The following is a 25,730-nucleotide window of genomic DNA, read 5'->3' as shown; positions in this document are numbered from 1 at the left end:
AAACATTTCTCATTACTTTATTTTCAAACTATATATATTTTATATATATATATATTATTAAGATTACATTAAATGTTCAAAATTTTATATATTAGTAAACTTTCATTGGTAAATAATATTAGAAATAATATTAATAGTTTAATTAATAATTTCAATATATTTAAATTTTGAATTCAGAGCCGTTACCTTCATCTAATATCAACAAAAACAAACTTTTGATTGACTTTGAGAGTTTTCGCATCAATTTTCTCTTGGTTTCAGACTAGCAAACAACAGAGCTCTCTCTATCTAAATGTTAAAAATTAATACTTCCAATAAGTTTTCAATTATTTAAACAGTCTTTAAAATATACGGTGTAGAATAAACTAATATTTAAACAATAATATTTAAACAATAGTACATTTTTATTAAGAAAAGAACGTAACGCGCGAGAAATTTAAAATAATTTTAGTATAAAATTCCAGTACTTTACAATTTTAATCTCGAGATAGTTGATCTTGTATAATATAAACATAAATACGCTTTTTTTTTAACTTTGACGGTTACCGACTTAGTTTTCTCTCATACTCAGACCAGTGCATACCGAAACTCTCTCTTTTTAAACGCGAAAACTTATAAATTAATACTTTCGATAAATTTACAATTATTTAAACAATCTTTAATGTATGCAGAGTATAATAAAATAATATTTAAATAATAATACATTCGCTTAATCATTAAAAATACTATAACGCGAGAATTAGAATTAGAATAATTTTTATTTTAAATTTCAATCCTTAAAAAAATTTTTATCTCGGGGTAGTTGGCTATATGTAACGTCAACAAAATCGAACCTCAGATCAATTTTGACTGTTACTGGATCATTCTTCCTTTGGATTTCGGCAAATAATCATTGAAGCTTTCTCAAAATTCCTGCAAGTAGTTATGGAGACTTAAAGTAAGTATATTTATATATCATATATTTCTTGAATAATTTATATAGTTTCTTGTTATAAAAGTGATACTAATAATTTTGTTTGTATTTTTCTGTTTCAGGTTTTCATAACAATCGCGCGTGTTACAATGAAGTAATCAAGTGTTTGCATCGTTAAAATAAAAATATCGCATAGTAATAGCAGTATTTGTACATTTGTGTTTCGCGAATTAAACAACAAGCGTTTTTGCATCAACTGCGTGCAATGCAGTCGTTAGAGTCAGTGTTTTGTTCGCAAAGTTTATTGCTTTTTTAACAGTCACACAGACTGTATTTATAAAAGATAGTAGAGTTTTGCGAATTAACTTAAGTGATCGTTCGTTAAAAAATCACTACTGTGTAATAGAGTCAGTGCATCATTGAAGAGGATCTCGACTAAACTCGATATCGACTTATCTTATTTTCAACCACCTACGAATCATCCATCCTCAATTTCGATTTAAATCGCAGACGAATGTTTTGGAGCCATCGCAGAACTTCTTAAGTAGTGAGTGAATTTTTAAGTCCCTCCAATTGCTCAATCATGTCGAGGATGAAAGATCCGAATCGGCACGAGTGATTGATTGTAATTAATTAGTAAAACAGCATTAAATGACCACGAATAAATTTCTTCGGAGATTTATTCGTGAATGGTTTCTTATTTTTTGATTTATTTATTAGATCAGGATAATATCTTCTTGTTTGAACATATTTATAATTATTTGAAATTTTAAACATTTTAATACATTTTTAAATATTTTTCTCGCGCGGAAATAGTAAAGAATCTATATTTATTAGTTCTAATAAAGAACTAGTAAAGAAGAGCAAGAAGACATCGCGATCGATAGTTTCTGAATTACAAGCGAAACTGTGCATGATTTTTTTATAATGATAAAAATACTCGCTTGTAAAAAAGAGCGTCGAAGGATTTGCTTTATATTTTTAAATAACTATTAATTAAATATTTAATCATTGATAAAAGTCTCAATAGAGTTATTGGTTTTGAAAGAGGAAAGTCGAGTAAAGTATTTACTAAAAAGCAAAGAGATTTGAAAAATCATATTCCGTAGTCGTAGAAGTTAATGAATTTTTAGTTTAGGATTTTCAGGAATTAATATACTAATTCTAATTTTTCCTATGCTGCAAAAAAAAACTATCTCTCAAGAAGATAATAATCAGTTTCTGTACAAAAAGGTAAGATTTATATTTTTTAGATTCGTTAGGATTATGTTAGGATTTTCTTCCATATCTTAGAATTTGGAATTGAATTTTATTGTTACAGTTGTTGAGTGATAATTGATTAGGTTAGGGCACAAAGCAAAGAAGAGGCTATATGCCGAAGAGACCGTTATAAACTGTAGCTCAAGAGGGTAACTAATATGGTATTGAGTTATTTTCGAAGGTTCCATAATATCTTTCGAGAATGGTTTTTAGTTATATTTTAATTTTACCATGTTGTCATTCAAAATGTTCTTATATGGTAATGGATGTAGATTTGAAAAACACCTCGACGTAACATTCCGTCTCTGGTCTCACATTGCGTACGCAATAGGATGATTTCATATTTTATGCATTTTTATTATTAAAATCAAGACAAATCTTGCACATTTTCTTTTTTCTATAATTCAATTAAATTTATAATTTTATTTTAATAAAATCAAGTTTTATGTTAAAGTCGATTGATAAATTTTGCACATTTTTTCTAATATTCTAATATAGAATTTTATTAAAATAAAAGTTAGAGTGATAATCAAGTTCTATATTAAAGTCATATATCTACGAAACGTATAAGATATAGCAATTGTAGGGACCACTGAAAGTGCATTGAATAAAAATGTACATGGAGCTAAAACAAACAGAACGGGATGTATGTCAATTTCTCTAAGTTTTGCCACTCGTTACTAATATAATATTTCTTTCAGAGAAAATATTATTTCTTTAGATCAGTATCCAGAATTTTTCATTTTCTTTTACTTTTTTTAAATTAAATTAAATTAAATTCAGAATTTTATCCTTCACATAAGTAGTATACATATATATATACATATTCTTTTTTTTTTCCTTATTTCTTTTCAGCCAGTTCCAGGTCGTGGGATCGTGAATTCGGGAAGGAATAAACAGCGTTCTCCGCTTGCGTTTGTAGTTCATATTTTGACCATACCTGTCGCTGAAGTCAATCACCTTTCAAACAAAAAGTAATTAACAACCTTAGTAGGATATATTATACAGTTAGATTGGATACGTGCCTGAGGTCCCTGTAGATATTGTCCTCGGGAGAATGTATGGGAAGGATTAGTTTCTGCAGTGTAGCAACCAATTCCAATAAAAGAATTTGAAATATTCCAGCAATGTTATCCAAAGTACTATTTTGAATACGATTTATATTCTACATATAATAAATTTTGCGAAAAAAAAAATAATTTTCATATTATGTTACATTCAAAATAATACCATGGAGCCCTTATCAGTCAGTTTGATCTGACCTGATGATGGATGAAAAGAGCTTTGCTGTGTAATAAAAAGAATGTATCTATCGTTTATTTATATAATATTCACAATAGAGTAAGAAGAATAAGAAAAAAAAATCGTTGATGGATTTAACCACTGCGTTGCAAATTCAATTACTTCGAAATAGAACGAGGAAGTTAATAATCAATTGTTTCTTTAACAAAATGATCATTTTCTTTTTTTCAAAAATCGAGTATTTACACCTAAGAAAAAATACATGTCTGCTAATTTTTCGTCTTCTTTCACTACGTGAAAGCTTATCAAAATCGGAGGCGACCCTATCTCCTTGTAAGAACTATACTGAAAAGATTTATCTTTAAAATGAGATCTTGTTTACCAAAATCTACCAAGAATTGCGTCTGTTCTCATTGATGGTATAAACCGTTATAAAACCAGGGTTAGTGAAAAAAATTAATTTGACGGTTAGTTGATAAAATAATTTCAATTAAAAATCGAATGGTTTTTATTAGAGATGAATGTATTAATTATATGTAAAATAATGTTAAATAAAAAAAATATGCGTTTGTACTTCTTCATATGATACTATATCTTATGTTCGATAGTTACTATTCTTGTGTGTAAATTATCTATAATATAATGCAGTAAATTTTATTTATAAATTATTATATTTTTTGGTATGTTTATTATAATCATTGATTTGATTTGATTGAACCTTATCTATAAACAACGAATGTATAGTAATATAAAGTGTAATCTGATAATGCAGTACTTAATAGTACTCGACATGCGGTATATACACTTTTTCTAAGTTACTGTTCTATACGTGTAATTTACGGATACTGTTATATACGTTGTGTCATTATATATTTGTTTTTTTAAATTTATTATTTAATAAAAGTAAACATAGTACCTAATGGTTTTATAATATCAAAAACAACCAGTAATCATTAAGTATATAATATAACCTATAATCAACTTAAAAACTGTAATTATTAAGATTTATTAAAGATATCATTCTAATTTTTTCGATACGTACATTTACAATATAATATTTAAAAAAGAATGATAATAATAATACTGTAAAAATAATATTTTTTTTTAAAGAGAAAAATGGCTAAAATCAAAACTCAAGAAAAAATAATAAAGCCAAAAAGCAAATCAACCAATAATCCGTTTAATACTAAAAAAGATGTCAAAACTAAATTGCCAATATTTAATTCAATAATTACTGCAGCATGCATTGGCATTGCTGCATGGTTCAGCTATAGAGGTTATCTTGAAACTAGAGTAAATACACCATACAACATAGAGAAGGTATGAAATTTTCTTTAAATAGATATTTGAACTATTTAAAGGTTTTATTGGATTAACTAAAATTAGTTTTAAATATAATTTAGCTGGTAACCATGGCTGGCTTAGATATACCGGATAGATATTGGGGTACATATAGACCTAATGTTTATTTTGGAATGAAAACAAGAGATCCACATTCTTTGGTAACTGGACTAATGTGGTATTCTCCGCATCATCTACGACAAGATGGTACTGGTCTCAGGCATTGGTGTGAACAGGGTGATAATTTAGATAGGTAATATAATGTTCTTATATTTTTTAATTTTTAATTTATGATGGAATACATTAATTAAGTTTAACTATAGATATGGTTGGTTGGAACACGATGGAAAGACGTTCGGAGTCCAAGAAATAATAGATTCATCCGTAATTTTAACGACAACATTTGTTAAAAGATTAAATGGTCAATATGGTGGAGATTGGACAACAAAAATTAGTGTAAATTCTAAAAATTCCAAAAAACTTGAACATGAGATCTCTTTGCTATTTTACATTGCTACTGAGGAAAATACTAAAGGATGGATTGAAGTGAATAATGATAATGATGATAGTTTAACAGGAATGACAGGAAATACACAGGGCTTAGGCTCTTTTAATATTAATATACATGCCACAAAAGGTACTATAGAAGAACATTCATTCTTATCAACAATATCACCAAGTTTAACTGCTTTAAAGGAAACTGTTCTTAAGAATCTGAGAATAGCATCATATAAAGGAACTAACAAGAAACATATAATATTGTCTGGTGAACAACTTTCATTATTGCCAGATGGAACTAAGGAAAAACCAAATTTTATTGTTACACAAGTAACAGGAAAAGTTCCTTTTGAAATTGAAATTAATTATGAATCAGAAAGTTTTACCAATAGATTAAATAAATTAAGTGATGATGTATATGATCAAGCATTGCAAAAGCAACGCGAATTATTTGATGAAAAATTTGAGAGTATTTTTAAATTAAAATCTAAAGGTTATTCTAATGAAGAAATTTCTTTTGCAAAAATGGCATTTTCTAACATGATAGGTTCCATAGGTTATTTCTATGGAAGTTCTCAAGTTCAAAGTGTTCATACCAAAGGTCCTGTGCCTTATTGGAAAGCACCCTTATATACTGCAGTACCTAGTAGAAGCTTTTTCCCTCGTGGTTTTTTATGGGATGAAGGATTTCATGGCTTACTTATATCAGCATGGGACTTAGAAATTGAACTAGATATTATAAGTCATTGGTTTGATTTAATGAACATTGAAGGTTGGATACCAAGAGAAATGATCTTAGGTTCTGAAGCACTGGCAAAAGTTCCAGATGAATTCGTAACGCAGATGAATACGAATGCAAATCCTCCAACATTCTTTTTGACTTTATATTATATTATCGAACATAAACAACAAGAATTGTTAAGTAAGCATTTTCATCTTCTTGACAAATTATATCCACGTCTTCAAACTTGGTTTAATTGGTTTAATACAACACAAATTGGTGAATTGCCAAGTACATATAGATGGCGTGGTAGAGATTCCAATACTATCAGAGAATTAAATCCAAAAACTCTTACATCCGGATTAGATGATTATCCTAGAGCTTCGCATCCAAATATTCATGAACGACATGTTGATTTACGTTGTTGGATTGCATTTGCTGCAAATGTTATGTTTAAAATTACTAAAATCTTGAATCATTCTTATAGTAAATACCAAGAAACATTTCATTACTTATCTGATAATAATTTGTTGAATCAATTACATTGGTCACCTAATACACAGACTTACTCTGATTATGGTCTTCATACAGATAAAGTCGTTTTACAGAGACCTTCTTTACAACCTAATGCACAACCTTCAGAAATGATTCGAATTGTCTTAGATGATCCAATTTTAAGATATATTGATTCTTCTTTTGGTTATGTATCCTTATTTCCGTTTATTTTACACATTATTGATCCTAATTCTCTACAACTAGAAAAAGTTCTACAAGATCTAACAGATCCTGATCTTCTCTGGACAAAATATGGATTAAGATCACTTGCAAAAACGTCGCCGTTTTATATGAAATACAATACTGAGCATGACCCACCCTATTGGCGTGGTACTATTTGGATAAATTTAAATTATTTAACAGTTCGAGCTGCTCATTACTATTCGAAAATTGAAGGACCTTTCCAATTAAAAGCAAAAAAAGTATATGACGATCTCAGACATAATATAATACAAAATGTTATTAAACAATACAAACAAAGTGGCTATGTATGGGAAAATTATGGAGATACATTAGGTAATGGAAAAGGAAGTCATCCATTTACGGGTTGGACATCATTGGTAGTTTTACTTATGGCAGAAATCTATTAAAGACTATTTTATTACTCATGAAATATAAAATATTCTTAGATACTAACATAATTAAACAGGAAAGAAGAAACAAAAGAAGATTCCTTCAAGTTAATGAAGATTTTTACATCTTGTTACAAAAAATTTTAAAATAATAATAATAATAATAATAATAATAATAATAATAATAATAATAATAAATTGATTTCATAAAATTGTTTTTAAATACAATAAAATTCACATGTAGTTTTATTCGTTAAATAGTATATAAATAATTTGTACAGCACAGTCCATTTGATATTCGAATATTTGTATATTTGTGTGTAATTCTCTATTTATATAGTGATACCAAAAATAATTAAAAGATAGAAAACTTAGTTTACATTATAGCATTGATCTGTCCACACTTTACAAGGCAAATATATATGTTCATTATCATTGTACTAGTTCTACACAATACTGTAGTATACATAAAATAATGTGAATGTGGCATGAACGACAGTGACACAAACATTATACAGATCCTATTCCAAAAATATTTTAAATGTTATAGAATAACTCACTTTGATTTATGTTGTAATATGTTGTCTAATTATAAATATATATTTCTATCTTTTTTTTTTTTCTAATAGCCAATTTAAAAAGATACATATTAATGTAAATTTATGTATTATTCAATATTAACTCGTAATACTTTTAAAGTATGCACATTTTTAACTATATAAAATGAAGAAGAATTTGTTTTTTATTACAAAAGAGTTTATTAAAATAATTTATACAAAATTATATAATTTACAGAAGAATTGAAATTATGATTTTTAATTTACGATCTAACATGATAAGGACGTATCTTGCCACTTTCAGACACTGGCTGTGAATTGTTCAAATTTGTAATTTACTTTAAATAAATATATTTACTATCATATCTCAATTTTAATATTCTTTAAATTTAATTTTTTTTCAATTTTTTCAATTTAATTTTTTTTACTTTCTAACATTTTTCCATGAAGCTTTTGTATTATTAAAAATCTCTTACAATTATTCGAACGAATAATTAAATTTCGAGCGTATGGTCAGGTAATCTCGAATCTCGCATGCGAGATTCGAGATGTGATTTCTCTCTCGCGAAATAATCGATAATTTCTTTCAGAGCTCGCCAGAGCTCATCTAAAGAATAGGTGTGTGACTGCAGGAGTACGGTCTTCAATTTTTGAAGTTTTTAGATTAAAACTGTATTTCTACTAATTATGGAGCCCTATGACATGATTGTTAACCAACCTGTGGTAATCGATAATGTGAGTGTTTGATTGTGTAGGATTAAATGGAGGCAAACCCTCATTGTCGTTCTGCAAATGTGTCAAACTCTAAGTCAGGCCATATTGTCGGCCGTAAACTTTGTCGACTTTTCTACATATTTGGATATAATATCATATATTATAAGTATATTATAGAATAAAATTAATTATACTACATATTTTTTTTCTATTCCTATATTAATACCATATCGATTTTATTGTAAAATTGAGATATTTTCATTGAATGCGAATGCGTTCTACAATTTAAAATCGATAATGACTTTATGAAAAAAATTTTTCTTATTTAGGGTTCTGGTGTTATCAAGGCTGGTTTCGCAGGTGACCAATTACCAAAATGCAGGTTTTCAAATTAGTAAGTCCATTAATCTGTACTAGTTCATTAAAATTCATAGTGAAACTCTCTTTGTTTAGAGGTTAATGACAGGTGGCGACTTCAAGTTTGTCATTCGAAGAGTAGCAAATTTTCATAGTCTTAGGCAGTACTTATATTGTAAGAGTTTTCTGTTAAGCATTCTTTAGACTGTTATAAATTAAAGTGTTATCACTCTTATAGACTCATGTTAGTATTTTAACATTTTATCATTTCAATTTCTTACAGTATTGGAAGACCAAAGCATGTACGTGTTATGGCTGGAGCTTTGGAAGGAGATCTTTTTGTGGGCCCAATAGCAGAGGAACACCGTGGTCTATTATCTATACGTTATCCAATGGAACATGGTGTTGTCACAGATTGGAACGATATGGAAAGAATCTGGACTTATGTTTATAGTAAAGATCAATTAGCAACTTGTTGTGAAGAACATCCAGTTTTATTAACAGAAGCACCACTTAATCCCAGAAAAAATCGTGAAAAAGCTGCAGAAATATTTTTTGAATCATTTAATGCCCCAGCTCTATTTGTTTCTATGCAAGCTGTACTTAGTTTGTAAGTGAGAAATTTATAATGCAGTTATATAATTTTTGAAATATTTGTATGATTTTTTCTTTTTATTCATGTGTAATAGATATGCCACAGGAAGAACTACGGGAGTAGTTTTAGATGCTGGAGATGGTGTAACGCATGCAGTACCTATTTATGAAGGTTTTGCTATGCCTCACAGTATAATGAGGGTAGACATAGCAGGTCGAGATGTTACAAGACATTTACGACTATTGCTACGTAAGGAGGGTATAAATTTTAAAACCACAGCCGAATTTGAAATTGTTAGAACAATTAAAGAACGATCTTGCTACTTAGCCAGTAATCCGCAAAAAGAGGAAACGATTGAAACTGAGAAATTTCAATATGTTTTACCTGATGGAAGTCATTTAGAGGTAATAAAATTATTTATTTTGTTAACATTATAAATTACTTTATATCATAGTAATATATTCTTTTAAAATAGATTGGTCCAGCCAGATTTAGAGCTCCTGAAGTGCTCTTTAGACCAGATCTAATTGGAGAAGAGTGTGAAGGAATTCACGAAGTACTAATGTTCTCGATTCAAAAATCAGATTTAGATTTGAGAAAAGTATTGTTACAAAATATTGTATTATCTGGAGGATCCACGCTGTTTCGTGTATGTACAAATTAATATGTATATATATGAAGTAAATGGTAACATGATGTATGTGTGTGTGTTAATTATAACAAATTGCATATTTTTTTCAGGGTTTTGGTGATAGACTATTGTCAGAAATTCGTAAAATGGCATCAAAAGATATAAAGATCAGGGTAAGTTTTTTAAGATAGTTACTATTATTATAAAATATAGTTAAAGCTTAATTTTTAAGTATTTAGTGACATAACATAGTTACACAATATGTTATGTATGACAGATATCAGCTCCCCAAGAACGTCTATACAGTACTTGGATTGGAGGATCTATTTTGGCCTCTTTAGATACATTTAAGAAAATGTGGGTTAGTAAAAGAGAGTATGATGAAGATGGTATTAGAGCAATTCATCGTAAAACATTCTGAACATAATTTAGAAAACTTACAGGTAATATATGAAATAATTTTAAGTAAAATACAAATAATGGCACACTCGAAACAAACAAACCTATTTATCATATTATTCATACTTTCACAAACTTTTGTTGTCCTTGTTTTTTCTTTTCACACAATTTGTGTGCAAAATATATTTCAAGGGATTGAGAAATCTATCTGGGCATAAGTATGGTAAACAAGATAAAGCATAACATTTTTTTAAATGCTTAATACATCTTATGTGAAACATGAGTTTTTAATAGTGTATTCTCAAGGAGAAATCACATCATCTTAATATCAAAATAATATTTTCTGATCCCTTAGAAATGTAAATAAAGCCATATCTGGTCACACATAAATATAAAAAGATATTAAATAACATTTATTTGAAATGTTATGTTTCAATTTTGATAACTTATATATTTGTTTTTTATTATACTTTTTGTCACTAGTTTTTTCAATGCAGTAGTAAAAAAGTGCTTTAACTGATCTATTTCGTATGAGATCAACTTATGTATTTTCATGTGCAGTAAAAGTTTTGCAGTAAAATATTTGTAAATATGTATGCTTTCATAAAATAAATCTACAGTCTTTACAAATACATATTTCTCTGTCAACTTTTGTAATCACATATTATTGTTATCTATTGTGCTGCTTCGTACAAAAAAAAAGTAATTTTTGCTAATAAAGTATCACTTCACAATGGTAATGTATCATTTAAGAAAAAGTAATTATTAACTTCAGTTTTATGTGTGAAAAAATAAGATGTACGTACGTACATCTTATATAATAAGATTGAAGAAATAATAAGATTGTATCGTACATTTCAACTGTGATACAAGTAAATAATCAGGATTGATTTAAATTTCTTATGAGAAAAAATATACATTATATATGAATTAGAAGCATGTAATTAATCTAGAAAATTAAATAATTGATCTAGCCTCATTTACAGCAACGTTAAGATGTATCAATGTTATGTGTAATATGGCTTTTATTGACATATTATTATTATATCATTATATGTGGTCTTATTATGAATGATATTGAAGTGAATAATGCAAAGCCTAAAATAAACATACAAAAGTGACATTCCATTTAATTGATGAACATTGTGACGTGTTATACTAACAGTATTGCGTATAATTAATATTTATAATATTTATACTATTTCTTTTTTTTATCTAAAAGTTTTCAAATATTTAACTTATGTACTTTTATTTAAAATAAATATAATTAGAAGAAAGATGGATATTGCATAATTAATAATAAAATAATATGAAATACCCTACACTATGCTTCAATAAGTTTATTTGCAACAACTGTTATAAAAATAAATATCTTTTTCTATATTGATTTAAATATAAGAATATATTCACAATAATATAGGAGAGATTTACAGTTTCATTTTTCTTAATTATATTTTAAGTGAATTTAAATGTTTTACAAATTGTAATAAATAAGTTATATGAAAGAAAATACATTTCCATATATCAAACAATTATATAAACTTAAAAAGTATTAGATTTTTCTATACATTTTAATTTTATCTAAAACCTAAATTACGTCGCCTATAAAATTGTTCTTCGTGTATAACAGGAATTCCAGTTATCATATATATTAAATTATCAATTAATTCGCCAATAAATGTATAGCAATATAAACATCCAACTAATATACCACCAAGATGACCAATAAATGAAGAATTTGGTACTAAAAGATGTATCAATCCTAGCTCAACCCAAACTGCTATTTTACTTGGTACCCTTAAGCCACCAATATCATGAGATCTATCATGTTCTTCGCAGATAGTTATCACTTTTAATGCGAATAGTACAGAAGAAAAACCAATTGCACACATCGTGTAATACCCATAATCTCCTGTGAATTGCATGAGTATATATGCCAGAGAGACATACATAGCACTACATCCAAATGATAATGATGCAAGCAATAATACAAAATTGGTTGTTCCATACATAAGTTCCAAGTATGAGCCTTTCAGTATAAAAGATACCATGTTATAATAAAGATGCATATCTGATCCATGTTCGAAATTTGATACTATAAAAGAGCGCCAATCACGGTATTTAAATAATTTTACTGCTGATATACATGCATCTTCTGCATTCCATGGAACTTTTATTAGACCTGTATAAAGTAGAGCCTAAAAAGATTAAGCATATATTAATAATTAAATACATTACTTATGATACTATACTTGAGATATAAATACATGTAATATATATCAAAATTTATAGTTTTACCTGTAGTATCACACCTATTAAGGTAGCCGGGGGTATCCTATCAACACCAAAATTTATAGCCTGCATACATAATAAATACAAGCCATATTGTAGGCCTTGTTGACGTCTTTGAACAGGTCTCATGATAATCGATGATCAAAGATTACACTGCTTGATGATATTGCTTCTTTGAATGGGTTTAAACTAACCTTTAAATTTTTATATTTTATAACATGTTGCAATACATTTTCTGCCATCATTCGTAAATATGATTATAGCATATATATATATAATACAGTACTACCAATATTCGCACAAAATATATCTTTCTAATAGCTTTTACCCGCCTGTTGAAAATATTTAAATTTTCAAATTGTCAGATACATTGTCAATATAATCAATCAAAAAAGCACTCAAAATAGTTGATAAGTTTTGATAGACTAAGTAATATGTAAAATTAATATATGTGATAAGATCGGTATTATTGCATATTATTATAAACATGTAAACAACGCAAAAATACCATAAAACTTATTGGATGCATTTAATGCATTTAAAGTAGCTATCATCTGGATTTTATTTAAAATTATCTAAATCAAGTATCCTATAAAAAATATTGTACACTTATAAAAAGATTGATATTAGTAATAATTGGAAAGTGTATTAGTAGTGATGTCAACGCCATCGTCAGCTTGGACACACTGATAGAAATCTTTGATTCTTTATATAAAGAATGATATATTTGAGCGGTCTACTATTTAATTGTTTAAAAAATGGCTATAGCATTGTGTAAACTATCACGATTCTCGAGAAGTTATAAATATTTAAAGCATTATGATAATTCTAATATAAATAATCGTTCATCGTTGCTTTGTACAGTAGCTCAGCAACCAAAATCAAGAAATTTAGTAAAAATCGGAATTATAGGTGCAACTATTGGTGTTGTAGCAGGAACAGGTTATTCTTTCTATAAAATTAGTGAAAAAAGAAAAAATTTAGCTTTAGATGGAACGTATGTAAATCCAACCCAAATATTAAAACATAAACCACCTATTACACCATCTAGAAAGGTATTTTTAATACTCTACATTTTCATTAAGATAAATAAATGTAGATGAATGTTAATAAAAGTTATAATTTCTTTTGTATAACTTCATTTTATTGTTAGGTCACTTTTCCTATAAATACAACCGGACTGAAACTTACATTGTATCAATATCAAACATGTCCCTTTTGCTGTAAAGTAAGTAATTGTATATAGTTAAAAAGTATATTATATTATTAATCGGTAAAATTTTTAGTTATTTTTATTTTTAAGTTAAATACATGCATAATTTTTATTACAATAATACAATTTTTATAAAATTGGGTTTAGGTTAGGGCTTTTTTAGATTATTATGGAATATCTTATGACGTGGTCGAGGTGGATCCAGTATTGCGAAAAGAAATTTCTTGGTCTTCTTACAAAAAAGTACCAATACTTCTTGTTCAAGTAAAAGATGGTTATCAACCCTTGAATGACAGTTCAATGATTATATCATTGCTGTCGTCTTATATGCAAGATAAATATCAAAATATCTCACAATTGGTAGAATATTATCCAAACATAGCTATGCATGACGATAAAGGAAAATTTAAATATGAAATTATGAATAAATATTTCCTTATGTATAATAAAATGCCTTCTGAAGATATTTCAATGAATGCTATAATGTAAGTAATGACATGTATTTTATGTGTATAGTTTTTTAAAAGCTTTTATGGAAAACATTTCATATAGATAACCTTTCATCTAATGACCTTTCATTTAATGACCTTTCATCTAATGAATTTTAGAAATTAGATGAAAAGTCATCTGTAAAAAGTATTATAAGTATCCCTTTTTCTTTATATGTATATTTTACTATTTCATTAGAGAAGAACGTAAATGGAGACAGTGGACAGATGATGTATTAGTTCATACTCTTTCACCAAATGTATACAGAACATTGAATGAAGCATATGAAACTTTTGAATGGTTTTCTGAAGTAAGCACATTTACTTATTTAAAAATATATTTTAAAATAATAAATATAATTAAAATTTTAATCCAGGTTGGTCAATGGAAAGAATATTTCCCGTTATGGGAAAAAATGTTAATAATTAATGTAGGAGCATGTGCTATGTGGTTGATAGCAAAACGTTTAAAAAAAAGACATAGACTAAAGGAAGATGTTCGCCAATCATTGTATGATGAAGTAAATAAGTGGTTAAAAGAAATTCATGTCAATGGAACTCCATTTAAGGGTGGTCATAATCCAGACCTTTCAGATCTTGCAGTATATGGTGTTTTAAAAAGTATTGAAGGATGTTCTGCTTTTAAAGACTTATTAAAAAATACAAAGTTGTCTAAATGGTATAATGCCATGAATGAAAGAGTTCAGACATATGCTGGAAGTACTCTTGTAAATGGTTAATTTATTCATTATAGAGTTCTGTAATTTAATTTAATTTTTGTTCAAAAAGAAAATGTAGTATGGTATTAAAATAATTGTAAAGTGATCTATGAATTTATAAAGATTAACTTTATTTTATTTCTTGCATAATTACAAAGTTAACCAATAAATAATTTTAACTGTTTATTTATGGGCTATTTACTTTACACAGCACATGGCAATTGACGGTATGTTAACTTAAAACCTTTGTTTTGTGCATCATTTAATTCATTATCATTTGTAACAACATAAAGTACAAATGGTTTTAAAGTAGCTGAAATATTAATAAAATAAATATAGTAATTTTATTTCGATATTATATACAATGCAGAATATATCAAAACATATTTCTAGTATAATTACCAATATATTTAATATAACTATCAATATATTTAAATGAGACTGAGATTTATATACATACATGTTTTAGTTGTAAAAGCATTCCCACAAAAACGTTCTGTATTATCAGGAATACCATTTTCACTGGGGTTTGGTATAATAACAAAGTCATCAGTACAATTCAATCCAGATTCTGCTACTACAGAAGTACCTATGATAATAATACAACATTATTTACATATTTTATTATATTATATTTGTATTTAATTTACCTATTATAGTTGGATCTAAAGTACTTGTATCTCCAGAAATAGAAAATGAATTTATATCACTTTGCGACCATTGAATACTACAATAACCTAAAGCCATTCTAATGCAAATACCATAATTTAAATTAACCATTTCTCTAGTTCCCACCTCAGGTGCTGAAATATTTTATATTTCTGTGTAATATATCAGATATGCTTGAAAAATTACTGATTTTTGTACTTACATCTTGAATTCACAGTTGTACCATAGTTGAAACTTGTTACAGTATCAGATGTTGATTTATAATATTGTAAACATCCATTAGGAGCTAAAATATACCATATAATATTTCCAATCATTTTTAAATATTTTAATAATTTTATTAGGAATAGAAAATTATGAAATTTCTTTTGTACCTCTCCATAAAGAATCACATGCTATTTGTTGTATTCTTATATTCCAACGACGATCAAATGCATAATCTGCATTTGTTCCTATAGAAATCGTAATTGGGGATGCTTCATTAAAATCTGCATATACTGTAAAATATATAAATTATAATTATTTATTGTTTTTATAATTTCAAGTTATTTTTATGATAGTTATACCATGTTGATTAGAATTTTCTCCACATATACGAGGTACTGATGATGCTGCTCCAGTTATTAAAAACAAATCATAATCGCATGTTCCATTTAAATTAGGCTGGGAGAAACTAAAATCTATAAAATCTAAACGTATCTGTAAACATAATAGATTTTTCATAACGATACACATATTAAAATTATATTAAAAATAAATTATATTTACATCAATACCTGACATATGCCAGAATTACATTTATTTATTGTTATTGTACAACGTTCTCCTCCTTTATAAGTAGTAGGATAACCTGGATTAATGAAATATGTATTATTTATATTTGTAGTAGACCCACATGTCTTTTGAACTGTAAAAAAAGAAATATAGATAATATTTATATATTTGTATATAATAATATAATCTATTCTTGATTTATATTATATACATTGTATATAATATATAATATACTTACAAACACAACAAATGCCAAGACCATTTGCACATGTACCAGATGGTGTTCCACCATAGTTATAACATTCTCGCCGTGTAAAGCATGTGCCATTAAGCGAATTACTTGCTAGACATTGAGAGTTTGCAAATCGTATAACACTAAAGAATGGAAAAACTGTACAAAAGTATATAATTACTTATAAATGTTATATTTTTAGAAACTTATCAAATTATAGATCCAATAAATAGAAAAATATGAGATAAGACTTACATTTTTTCTGACGGATCATATAAGGATTATAAGATATTTTTTCCAAAACTTCATTAGTCATTAGAGTATTATTGTGATCAAAAAATTGACCAGTTACGAAAGAGAATATAACAAATAATACAGCTAACATTATACTGAACATCTCTAAAAGAATATCTGACTTCTCTGCATTCTGTAGAACTAATAACGGTCTTTGTTTGCTTGGGCTCTCGGAGTAATTAGCAAGTTCTTGAACATGCCAACTGGATACCGTATAATGCAATATAACTGTAAAATGAAAATGTATTATGTGTAAATTTAATACAGTTTTTATCTAAAAAAACTTTTTACTTTATATTAATAATATACATATTTAATTAAATACATAATTTTTTACAATTAAAATAATTGTTTTTGTTTTTTATATTAATATTAATATTAATATTAATATTAATATTAATATTTAACGACCTACTTCATATGACTTTCGAAGTTGTTCCGTTAATACAAAGTGAATATATACAATTATATGTTTTACTATAGTCTTTTTTTATACATCTTAAAAATTCTTAACAGTAATAAAATCAATAGTTATCTAACATATCATAAAATGATATAAATTCTTAAAATATTTTGTCTAATACAAAAAATGTATGATTGTAATTTTTCATGTATTTATTTATTTTTATAATTTAACTGTTTGATGTTTGTGAAGTTCTGCAAAATGGGCAATGACCATGTCTTAGTAATGCCAATTCATAATCATCTGAATGAAATAACTGAAAAATAAAGAATATTATTTACAAAAATAGATACAAATTACATGCATTAAATAATCTAATATATTACTTACTTTTAAACAAGATTTACATAATGTTACTTGAAGATCTGGCAAAAGATTTCTAAAATATTTTGTTTTGAATGGTTTTGGCCATTTGACTATTAAAACGGTTGAGGGATCCATACTTTTTAGTACATTTCGTCCAACAATAACCGTGGAATCGTCTGTCTTCTCCTAAAAAAAGATTACATCATAGGTAATAACAAATAAATAATAACAAACCAGATTCAAGTCAACTTAATAAATATTTAAAAAATGATTTATTATACCTCGTATTTTATTAAACGCGCTGTAAAAAGGTCTGTTTCATTGGAAAATACAGTAAGTTGATCTTCTGTTGATATACTCGATAATGACAATGGTTCTTCTATTAATTTCTCTGCTTCTTGGTCAGTAATTCCTTCCTCTAATTCAAACTCGACTAACGGTAGAATTTCTGCAACAGTACACTATTATTGATATTACTGATATAGTAAGATTAATTAAAATGTATAAATTCATAGAAAGTTTGACAATATTATCATTTACCAAACATAACAAATGAGTATTGGAATTTTAGGCCACATTGTATACATTTGCTACCAATACTATAATCTACTGGTAACAGTGGATTAAATGTTGAGCACTTATAGCATAATGGTAGTAGTTCTTCAGGATCTCTGTATGGATAAGCTCTTGCAGCTAAAGTAGAAGTCTCAACTTGTGCAAGAAGGTTTTTAGAAATTTTCATTGAACGTAATTGTTCAAGTAACTGCATAACTAGTTTGTTGGCACCTAACAAGCGAGCTTGCTTGATGAGAGTATACATTATTTTAAGTTTGGATACACCTTCTAATTGAATGCTTTGTGTTTTTAAAAGTAAATATCTTGAAATGTTAAATAATGCTTCTGGCATTAAAGATGTGAATGGTTCGTCCTTAAATAAAATAATACTTCATTAAAAATCATTCTAAAATTCATCAAAAATTTATCTTACCAAATATTTATGTATTTCATGATATGCATAGTAGACATCAGCTTTATTATAATAAGATAAATACATAGTTTTTATTTCTTCTGTATTTTCTAACAAATTAAGACTAAGCTGAGATAAAAGCCAGTAAAAATAACAGGCATCACGATATCTTTTCTCAGCTATGGCATTGTCGGCTAAGCTCGTGAGCACACTAACTGATTCTTCAGGTTGGCCAGCCATTTGAAAAGCTATACAAAAAATATACAATAAAAATTGATTGATTGAATTGACATATACTATTAAATTTATTAATTAAAAATGCAATCACCTTCTTGTGCTTCAGAGAAACGGCCAGTTTCTGCTAACCATCTAGCATATGGACCATATACTCGTGATTTTAATTTGGGATTTCTTTCTGCAAGTTCAAAAGCTTCAGGCCAAGCTTGTGCATCAATAAGTACATCTGCTACATCAGGATCATCACCTAATCTACTAAAAATCTCAGCTGCACCATGAGTAGCTCCCAACTGTTTCAATATTTTAGCAATCAAAGATAAATTATCTCTATCTGATTTATCCAGTTGTCTGCCAACTTTTATGAGCATATCAATCCATCCATACTCGGCAATGATATTAATAGCACGTTGTGTATCACCCGCGGAAAAGAACATTTCCGCTGCTGCACGTGGTTCACCTAAACTCTTTGCCCATTCCGCTCGTCGACGTAATAAAATAGTACGATCCTGAAATTTTAATAAATAAAAGAAATGAAATTAAAATATTTATTAAAGAAAATTACATAGTAATAAAACATAATTTTTAATTACCTGAGTATTGCCACTTGCTATAAATTCTTGAGCAATATCAAACATACGTAAATCGGAATACATATCACGAGCATACTGCTGTAAACCTGCTTTCTGATATAATTTTGCTGCATCTCGTAACCTACCCATAGCTGCAGCAGCTATAGCCATACATGCTTCTTGACCCCATTCACCAGATTTTAATTTTTCTTCTACTTCTGATACAACTTCTATATATCTTAGGTTTTTTATACGAGCAAAGGCAGAATAGGCTATATTTAACTCTAAATTATCTAAAGCAGCGATCCCTAATGCTCGCCAATCTGATTCAGCAACACCAAGACACGCTACTTCATAAGCTTCTTTAAAAAGTCCAATGTCTAAATATTGATACATGAACAATGAGAGAGGTACCTGAATAAAATATTAATATGAAATAAATATTTAAATGTAAATTAGAGTGATATATAAATGAAATAAATGCTATATTTTATACCTCTAAGATAATAACAGCAGAACCATTTAAACAATATAATTTTGATCCATTGTGGCCAACAACGAATCCTGAAAATTTTTGCCGATATTCCGAAAAATTAGCTACTTTAATTGCAAGATAGTTGCTACCAGAAAAACACATTATATCTTCAGAAGCACTATTATACGCAACACTTGTAACATCTTGGAAATCCTGTAATTTTTCTTCTGTGTATAAATCAAATATGGAAAGAACTCCAGTTTCACTAACAACTGCCATTTTTTCTTTTAGAGAACTGATATCCAAACACCTTACTGATCCTTCTACTTTTGCCAAATGTGCAGGGAATGGATTATCCAAATAGATCTTAATTACATGTCCTGTCTTTAAACCTAGTAGTGACATAATATTTTTTTGATAGTTATATTAGTATATTACTAATAGTTAATAAAATATATAGTTATAAAATATATATATTTTATTTATTTAAAATAATAGTTATTAAAATATATATATTTTATTAACTATTAGTATATTACTAATAGTTAATAAAATAGTTTATAAAATTAGTATATTACTAATTTTACTTTAGTAAACTTACCTGTAATTAAGCATTCTTGTCCTGCTGGTCCCCCTACTACTTTTATATAAGTTATAAGATCATCAAGAATCCATTCTCTTTCAACAATACCAGTGAAAGATAGACATTGTAATCGCCTTTCCAAGCATAAAACTAAATGATTGGTTGTGATAACTAATAAGTTACAATTAATTGTTTGATTAAGTTTTTCGCGTATACGATAATGCATTCCCTCACTACTTCCAGATGGTTCATAAATTATTACTCTTTCAGGTAATTGAACAGCAAGTCTATTTCTATATACAGCGATACGACATACCTAAAAAAAGAAAACAATATTTTTACATTTTTAAACTTCATAAAAAATAAAAAATTAAAATATTACAATGTTTATATATGTGATTCATACCAAATCTTTGCACTTAATACGGACTTTTTGATTTGTTACTAAATGTTGTATTATAACATCAGTCATATTTTCTCTGTAAGCATATCTATCTTCATACAACCCATGTACAATATTCCATGATAATTGTAAATAAGTTATTGTTCCATCTTGACAACCAAGTGCCTAACAAAAAATTATTTAAATTATTATAATTATTAAAATTATTAAAACAGAATATAGATGACCATTTATTATTCTTTTTATAAAAATGTAATAAAAAAGTATCTTACAATATGTGAAGAAGATGGATGAACTGCACAGCTCCAAACCCATGAAGAAAATGTATTGCCAACAACAGCAAGTTGTATACCATCGTGAGTCATTAAAAGACATTGTTTGTTACTACCAGAAACAAGAATATATTGACCATCAGGAAAATATGTAATTTTTAAAGGAGTAAAGTGTACTGTTCTTTCTTTTCCAACGGCTTTTCCATTAATCGTGTAAAATGAAATGACTCCATTCCATTCAGCAATGCATAAGATGTCTGCTGTATCATCTCTATAATATAATCAGACTACTTTTTTTATTTTATATTACGTATTCTGTTTGTACATACAATTACATAATATAATGATACCGCAAAGGATTCCATGCTAAGCTCCAGATAGGTACACCGCTTTGTCTTTCAATACGTGTTTTTTCTTCGCCATTCTAAATATATAATTATAAAATAGAATATATTATTTGTATATAAAAACAATAAAATAATAGAAAATAATTAACCTTATTTCTGATAGATACATATCCAGTTGCTACGCCAATAGCTAAATATTGTCCATCCAAAGTCCACGCGCAACAATTAACTCTTCCTCCTGATTTATGTTTCTGTACCGCTTTTTGTTCAGCTGACCAAAATGCGATATCAGAAAGAGAACAACTAAGTAACTGATGTGATACAGGATTAAATTGCATTGCCTGAACAGCTTCATTATGCCTATATATTTTATATTAGAATAATATTATGATGCAACTTTGATAATTCTTATTAATAAGAATATATATTTTATATTAGAATCCTATATATTTTATATTAGAATGATATTATGATGCAACTTTGATAATTCTTATTAATAAAATATTACAAATAAAACATGACTTACGAATACTTCAATATTCCTTCTAATTTGAATGTCCATATAATAACACTTTTATCTGCACTACCTGATGCAAATCTTCTGCCATCTTTTGCATAACATACACAATATACTGTATCTTTGTGACCTATAATAATTATAGATTACATTTTATTAAAAATACAGGCAATATAAAATACAAAATCATATCTTATAATATGTACTGAATATTATTACCTTTTAGTGGTTGTACTAAAGCACCACCAGTTGTTTCATAGACTAACACTTGATGTCCTGCAGCAACGACTAATTGTGTGCCATCAGGATTAAAACATAAATCATATATACTGTAAAAAATTTTAATTCATATTAAAAATGTATGCATTAAATAATTTATAAAATACATTATATAATTTTAATAAATATTTACCATTGTTCTTGTTTATCTTGAACTTTATCAACCCATGCTGGCTGTCCCCTCATTATATAACAATGTACAGAAATATTTGATAATAATTGCAATAATGTTATCTATTCAACGCATTCAACAATATAGAACAATGTAGGATTTGTTTTGAAACTGTTTGGTTTCCACGGTAACATAAATTTCAATATGGAAGAAAATGCATAAAATGAATATTCCGAAGAGAGGTAGTCTTCCGATTCGTATTTGATCTATTTTAAATGCAAATTACCATTTAATATCAATTTATTTGTTCTTATCAATTAACTATGTGTGAATTAATTGAAAAAAAAAGAAATATATATAAGTTAGCATAATTTAAAAATATATTCTATGTCTTTGTGAAAATGAACATTTATATTGTTGTTTTCTGAATTCGTTGAAAAAAGTATCAATCGATATTATATCTCTCTGTCGATATAACAGTATTATCTATTCTGAACTTTTATTGGCCGATATTATAGAGGAATTTGCTTCGTACTATTTGTATTAACGAGAAAGTAGTAAGATTCTTCACTTAACTTCATTAGGATCGAAGGAAACGAAAGGTAAATGTTATACGACGTGAATTTAGCAAAATCATAAATATCTGTCCATGTGACATTAGTTGGGGGAACGTCTCCGAATGCGGTAAATCGTGTTGTCAAAGATCATAAGTTTCTGTCTATTTTGTTCCCCCTGTGACTAGATTTGAATAAAGAATTATTTGTATGTCTTCTTTTATCGCAGTCAAACGTCTAGTTTAACATGATCAAATTATTTTCGTTGAAACAAGCGAAAAAAGATGGCGAGTCACCAAAGGCTGGGACCCAGAAAAAGGCATCAGCAGCTCAGCTGAGAATAACGAAAGGTTCGATTCGGCGCAATACCATATCTATTGTTCTTAAGAAACAATTATAATTGTTAAATGTAAAAATATTTATTCCCTCTTTTTTTATAGATATAAACGAACTTAATCTACCAAAAACATGTGGTACAGAGTTTCCCGATCCCGATGATTTACTGAGTTTTAAATTAATTATTTGTCCAGATGAGGTACGTAGAATTTAAAAAAAGAAATATATTTTATAATTGCACTAAATCATATAGTATAATAGTAGTGACAATAACAATAATTACAATAACAATAGAAGAGAAAGATAGTACCATCTTTATGTAATTTAGTGTTACTGTTATATCTATTGCCTCTGCATTGTAATCTGCATTCACTTATTTTCCAGGGATTTTATAGAGGTGGTAGATTTGTATTCAGTTTTAAAGTTGGACCAAATTATCCTCACGAACCACCTAAAGTTAAATGTGAAACTCAGGTTTATCATCCTAATATTGACTTGGATGGCAATGTATGTCTCAATATCTTAAGAGAAGACTGGAAACCGGTTCTCACAATTAATTCTATTGTTTATGGACTTCAGTACCTTTTTCTAGTATGATTTGACATTTTATAATTTTTTATTAATTTAATGTATTATACATAATTAAAAAGAAAAAGAAAGAGAGAGAGAGAGAGAGAGAGAGAGAGAGAGAGAGAAGATAAACATAAACCAGTTGTAAAGTGAATGAAATTAATAATAATATTATTGTAGGAACCCAATCCAGAAGATCCCCTTAATAAAGATGCTGCAGAAGTATTACAAAATAACAGAAGAGTATTCGAACAAAATGTAGCAAAAGCTATGAGAGGAGGATATGTAGGATCATTTTGTTTTGAACGATGTCTCAAGTGATACAGTATCCTGTCATTGTTGCTGTATACATTTCTTTAGGGACTCACTTTGGGAAAAATATCCTGACATACAGGGCGAAAATAGGACAACGAGTCCTATCACTTGCGTGATCACTTTATACACATTTATTTTCTTTATGTTTTGCCAGGCCTATATACGTCAGTTTCATCAAATACTTTATATTTTTCATTAATAAACCTCTTAAAATGTTTAATACATAAGTTTCCTTATTTAAATAAAATGAAGATACGTTTTGGCCATGGCATCATTTAGTGAAATTGGAATGCAACTGAAGAATGATAGATCAATTATAGTGAGCATTCCACTGATAAAATAGGTGTTGCTGACTAATTGATATTGAATTCTGAGTGGACCTTAGTCATTAGGTATACAAAACTTTTAACTATTTGTTTTTTTACCATCGCCATTTTCAATTTATGTATCATAATTTCATATCTCATTATTAGTATATGAAATTACCAGCAGCACCTATTAAGTTTTTCTGCAGTTCTTAATTACATATATATAATTTAATTTAAATAATGACTGAGGTGGAATGTAAGGCTGTTATAGAAAAACAGATATTTTATTTGGTTTGGCAAAGATTGCACATATAAAAGACATCAATTGCCATTTTTTGTCAATGGAGGACGTAAGAATTGTAATATTTGTATGCATAAACATGTTCCATTTATATGCAATAAGAAATAATGGATAAAAAAATTTCCAATTACTATATAAGTAGACAATTGTAATTTCATAAAATTACTGAACAATTGCAAGGCATGATCTTTTATATCAATTGTTCATTCGAATGCCAAAGGCTTTTTAAAAATATATTTAACTTCAAAGATATGTACATAAAAAATAAATAATGTTATATGCATTTTTGAAATTTCGAAAAATATAAATAAAGATGAGATAATTTAAATAAATAAATTATCTTTATAATTATCATATATAAAAATATCATGCCATAACAATCTGTATTTACATATGTATGTATCCTCATAAGAATATTTCTCATAAAAATGTTTTACGTCCTCGAAATTGCGATCTTTTTAAATTTCATACCAAACCATAAAATGTTCTTTAATTTTAATGAATTAATTAATTTTTAGAATTGTTTTCATTTTTTTTTAATGACAATTCGTTATCTTTATATACACGCGATATTAAAGAATATATTATAAAAGAAATCAAAATTTTTAATTTGTAATTTTAAAATTATAATAAAATGAACAAATTTGTTTAAAAATTGGCTAATAATTTACTTTTTCGTGAAAAAAGAAATAATTTACATTCTAATTCTGATAGATCAATGTGATCACTTATAAGACAACATTAACAAATTGAAGTATTCACGACATAGAAAATAATAAA

At 27.3% G+C, this 25,730-nt stretch overlaps 7 protein-coding genes across 13 annotated transcripts; 4 read left to right on the top strand and 3 right to left on the bottom strand.

The window, feature by feature from the left end:
- The first annotated feature begins 557 nt into the window (after positions 1 to 557).
- On the top strand, positions 558 to 7,993 carry GCS1 (mannosyl-oligosaccharide glucosidase). 6 transcript variants are annotated; one of them, XM_035880401.2, is made up of 6 exons: positions 558 to 937; positions 1,036 to 1,460; positions 3,029 to 3,147; positions 4,526 to 4,735; positions 4,819 to 5,009; positions 5,080 to 7,993. In XM_035880401.2, the coding sequence occupies exons 4-6, from the start codon at positions 4,532 to 4,534 to the stop codon at positions 7,118 to 7,120; spliced, it is 2,436 nt and encodes an 811-aa protein (XP_035736294.2). In that variant the 5' UTR covers positions 558 to 937; positions 1,036 to 1,460; positions 3,029 to 3,147; positions 4,526 to 4,531; the 3' UTR covers positions 7,121 to 7,993. The 6 variants fall into 6 exon arrangements, with proteins under 6 accessions (XP_035736294.2, XP_085512267.1, XP_085512265.1 ...); XM_085656141.1 differs by lacking the exons at positions 558 to 937; positions 1,036 to 1,460; positions 3,029 to 3,147 and adding an exon at positions 3,520 to 3,857; XM_085656139.1 differs by lacking the exons at positions 558 to 937; positions 1,036 to 1,460; positions 3,029 to 3,147 and adding an exon at positions 3,520 to 3,882.
- A 241-nt stretch (positions 7,994 to 8,234) lies between these two features.
- On the top strand, positions 8,235 to 11,553 carry Arp1 (Actin-related protein 1). 2 transcript variants are annotated; one of them, XM_085656146.1, is made up of 8 exons: positions 8,305 to 8,394; positions 8,703 to 8,751; positions 8,827 to 8,905; positions 9,014 to 9,340; positions 9,420 to 9,729; positions 9,801 to 9,974; positions 10,067 to 10,129; positions 10,234 to 11,553. In XM_085656146.1, the coding sequence occupies exons 4-8, from the start codon at positions 9,042 to 9,044 to the stop codon at positions 10,375 to 10,377; spliced, it is 990 nt and encodes a 329-aa protein (XP_085512272.1). In that variant the 5' UTR covers positions 8,305 to 8,394; positions 8,703 to 8,751; positions 8,827 to 8,905; positions 9,014 to 9,041; the 3' UTR covers positions 10,378 to 11,553. The 2 variants fall into 2 exon arrangements, with proteins under 2 accessions (XP_035736298.1, XP_085512272.1); XM_035880405.2 differs by lacking the exon at positions 8,827 to 8,905 and having other exon boundaries at positions 8,235 to 8,394; positions 8,703 to 8,767; positions 10,234 to 10,938.
- Positions 11,554 to 11,820: 267 nt separating this feature from the next.
- LOC118447880 (rhomboid-related protein 4) lies at positions 11,821 to 12,914 on the bottom strand. Its single transcript, XM_035880409.2, has 2 exons — positions 12,654 to 12,914; positions 11,821 to 12,553 (listed from the first exon to the last, which is right to left on the bottom strand). The coding sequence occupies exons 1-2, from the start codon at positions 12,774 to 12,776 to the stop codon at positions 11,933 to 11,935; spliced, it is 744 nt and encodes a 247-aa protein (XP_035736302.1). The 5' UTR covers positions 12,777 to 12,914; the 3' UTR covers positions 11,821 to 11,932.
- Positions 12,915 to 13,152: 238 nt separating this feature from the next.
- On the top strand, positions 13,153 to 15,251 carry Su(P) (prostaglandin E synthase Su(P)). Its single transcript, XM_035880404.2, has 5 exons — positions 13,153 to 13,702; positions 13,801 to 13,875; positions 14,008 to 14,345; positions 14,548 to 14,659; positions 14,726 to 15,251. Exons 1-5 carry the CDS (start codon positions 13,406 to 13,408, stop codon positions 15,086 to 15,088), a joined length of 1,185 nt encoding a protein of 394 aa, XP_035736297.2. The 5' UTR covers positions 13,153 to 13,405; the 3' UTR covers positions 15,089 to 15,251.
- On the bottom strand, positions 15,246 to 17,749 carry LOC118447879 (uncharacterized). Its single transcript, XM_035880407.2, has 10 exons — positions 17,674 to 17,749; positions 16,998 to 17,264; positions 16,749 to 16,901; positions 16,513 to 16,643; positions 16,303 to 16,435; positions 16,111 to 16,233; positions 15,939 to 16,022; positions 15,718 to 15,870; positions 15,528 to 15,656; positions 15,246 to 15,380 (listed from the first exon to the last, which is right to left on the bottom strand). The coding sequence occupies exons 2-10, from the start codon at positions 17,137 to 17,139 to the stop codon at positions 15,271 to 15,273; spliced, it is 1,158 nt and encodes a 385-aa protein (XP_035736300.2). The 5' UTR covers positions 17,140 to 17,264; positions 17,674 to 17,749; the 3' UTR covers positions 15,246 to 15,270.
- Oseg1 (intraflagellar transport protein Oseg1) lies at positions 17,131 to 23,891 on the bottom strand. The gene is made up of 18 exons (XM_085655664.1): positions 23,767 to 23,891; positions 22,588 to 22,832; positions 22,395 to 22,504; positions 22,185 to 22,305; positions 21,808 to 22,018; positions 21,662 to 21,735; positions 21,312 to 21,582; positions 21,043 to 21,204; positions 20,655 to 20,952; positions 20,075 to 20,445; positions 19,600 to 19,992; positions 19,101 to 19,515; positions 18,794 to 19,020; positions 18,346 to 18,733; positions 18,087 to 18,253; positions 17,830 to 17,991; positions 17,452 to 17,755; positions 17,131 to 17,264 (listed from the first exon to the last, which is right to left on the bottom strand). Exons 2-17 carry the CDS (start codon positions 22,638 to 22,640, stop codon positions 17,669 to 17,671), a joined length of 3,510 nt encoding a protein of 1,169 aa, XP_085511790.1. The 5' UTR covers positions 22,641 to 22,832; positions 23,767 to 23,891; the 3' UTR covers positions 17,131 to 17,264; positions 17,452 to 17,668.
- UbcE2M (NEDD8-conjugating enzyme UbcE2M) lies at positions 23,194 to 25,306 on the top strand. The gene is made up of 4 exons (XM_035880412.2): positions 23,194 to 23,470; positions 23,561 to 23,655; positions 23,841 to 24,047; positions 24,207 to 25,306. The coding sequence occupies exons 1-4, from the start codon at positions 23,368 to 23,370 to the stop codon at positions 24,345 to 24,347; spliced, it is 546 nt and encodes a 181-aa protein (XP_035736305.1). The 5' UTR covers positions 23,194 to 23,367; the 3' UTR covers positions 24,348 to 25,306.
- Positions 25,307 to 25,730: the final 424 nt, after the last annotated feature.

The sequence above is a fragment of the Vespa mandarinia genome, chromosome 3 (assembly GCF_050613455.1).
Source record: "Vespa mandarinia isolate Hongniang chromosome 3, ASM5061345v1, whole genome shotgun sequence".
Classification (NCBI taxonomy): domain Eukaryota; kingdom Metazoa; phylum Arthropoda; class Insecta; order Hymenoptera; family Vespidae; genus Vespa; species Vespa mandarinia.
The sequence above is the reverse complement of the archived record's forward strand: the minus strand, read 5'-3'. Positions and strand labels throughout refer to the sequence as shown.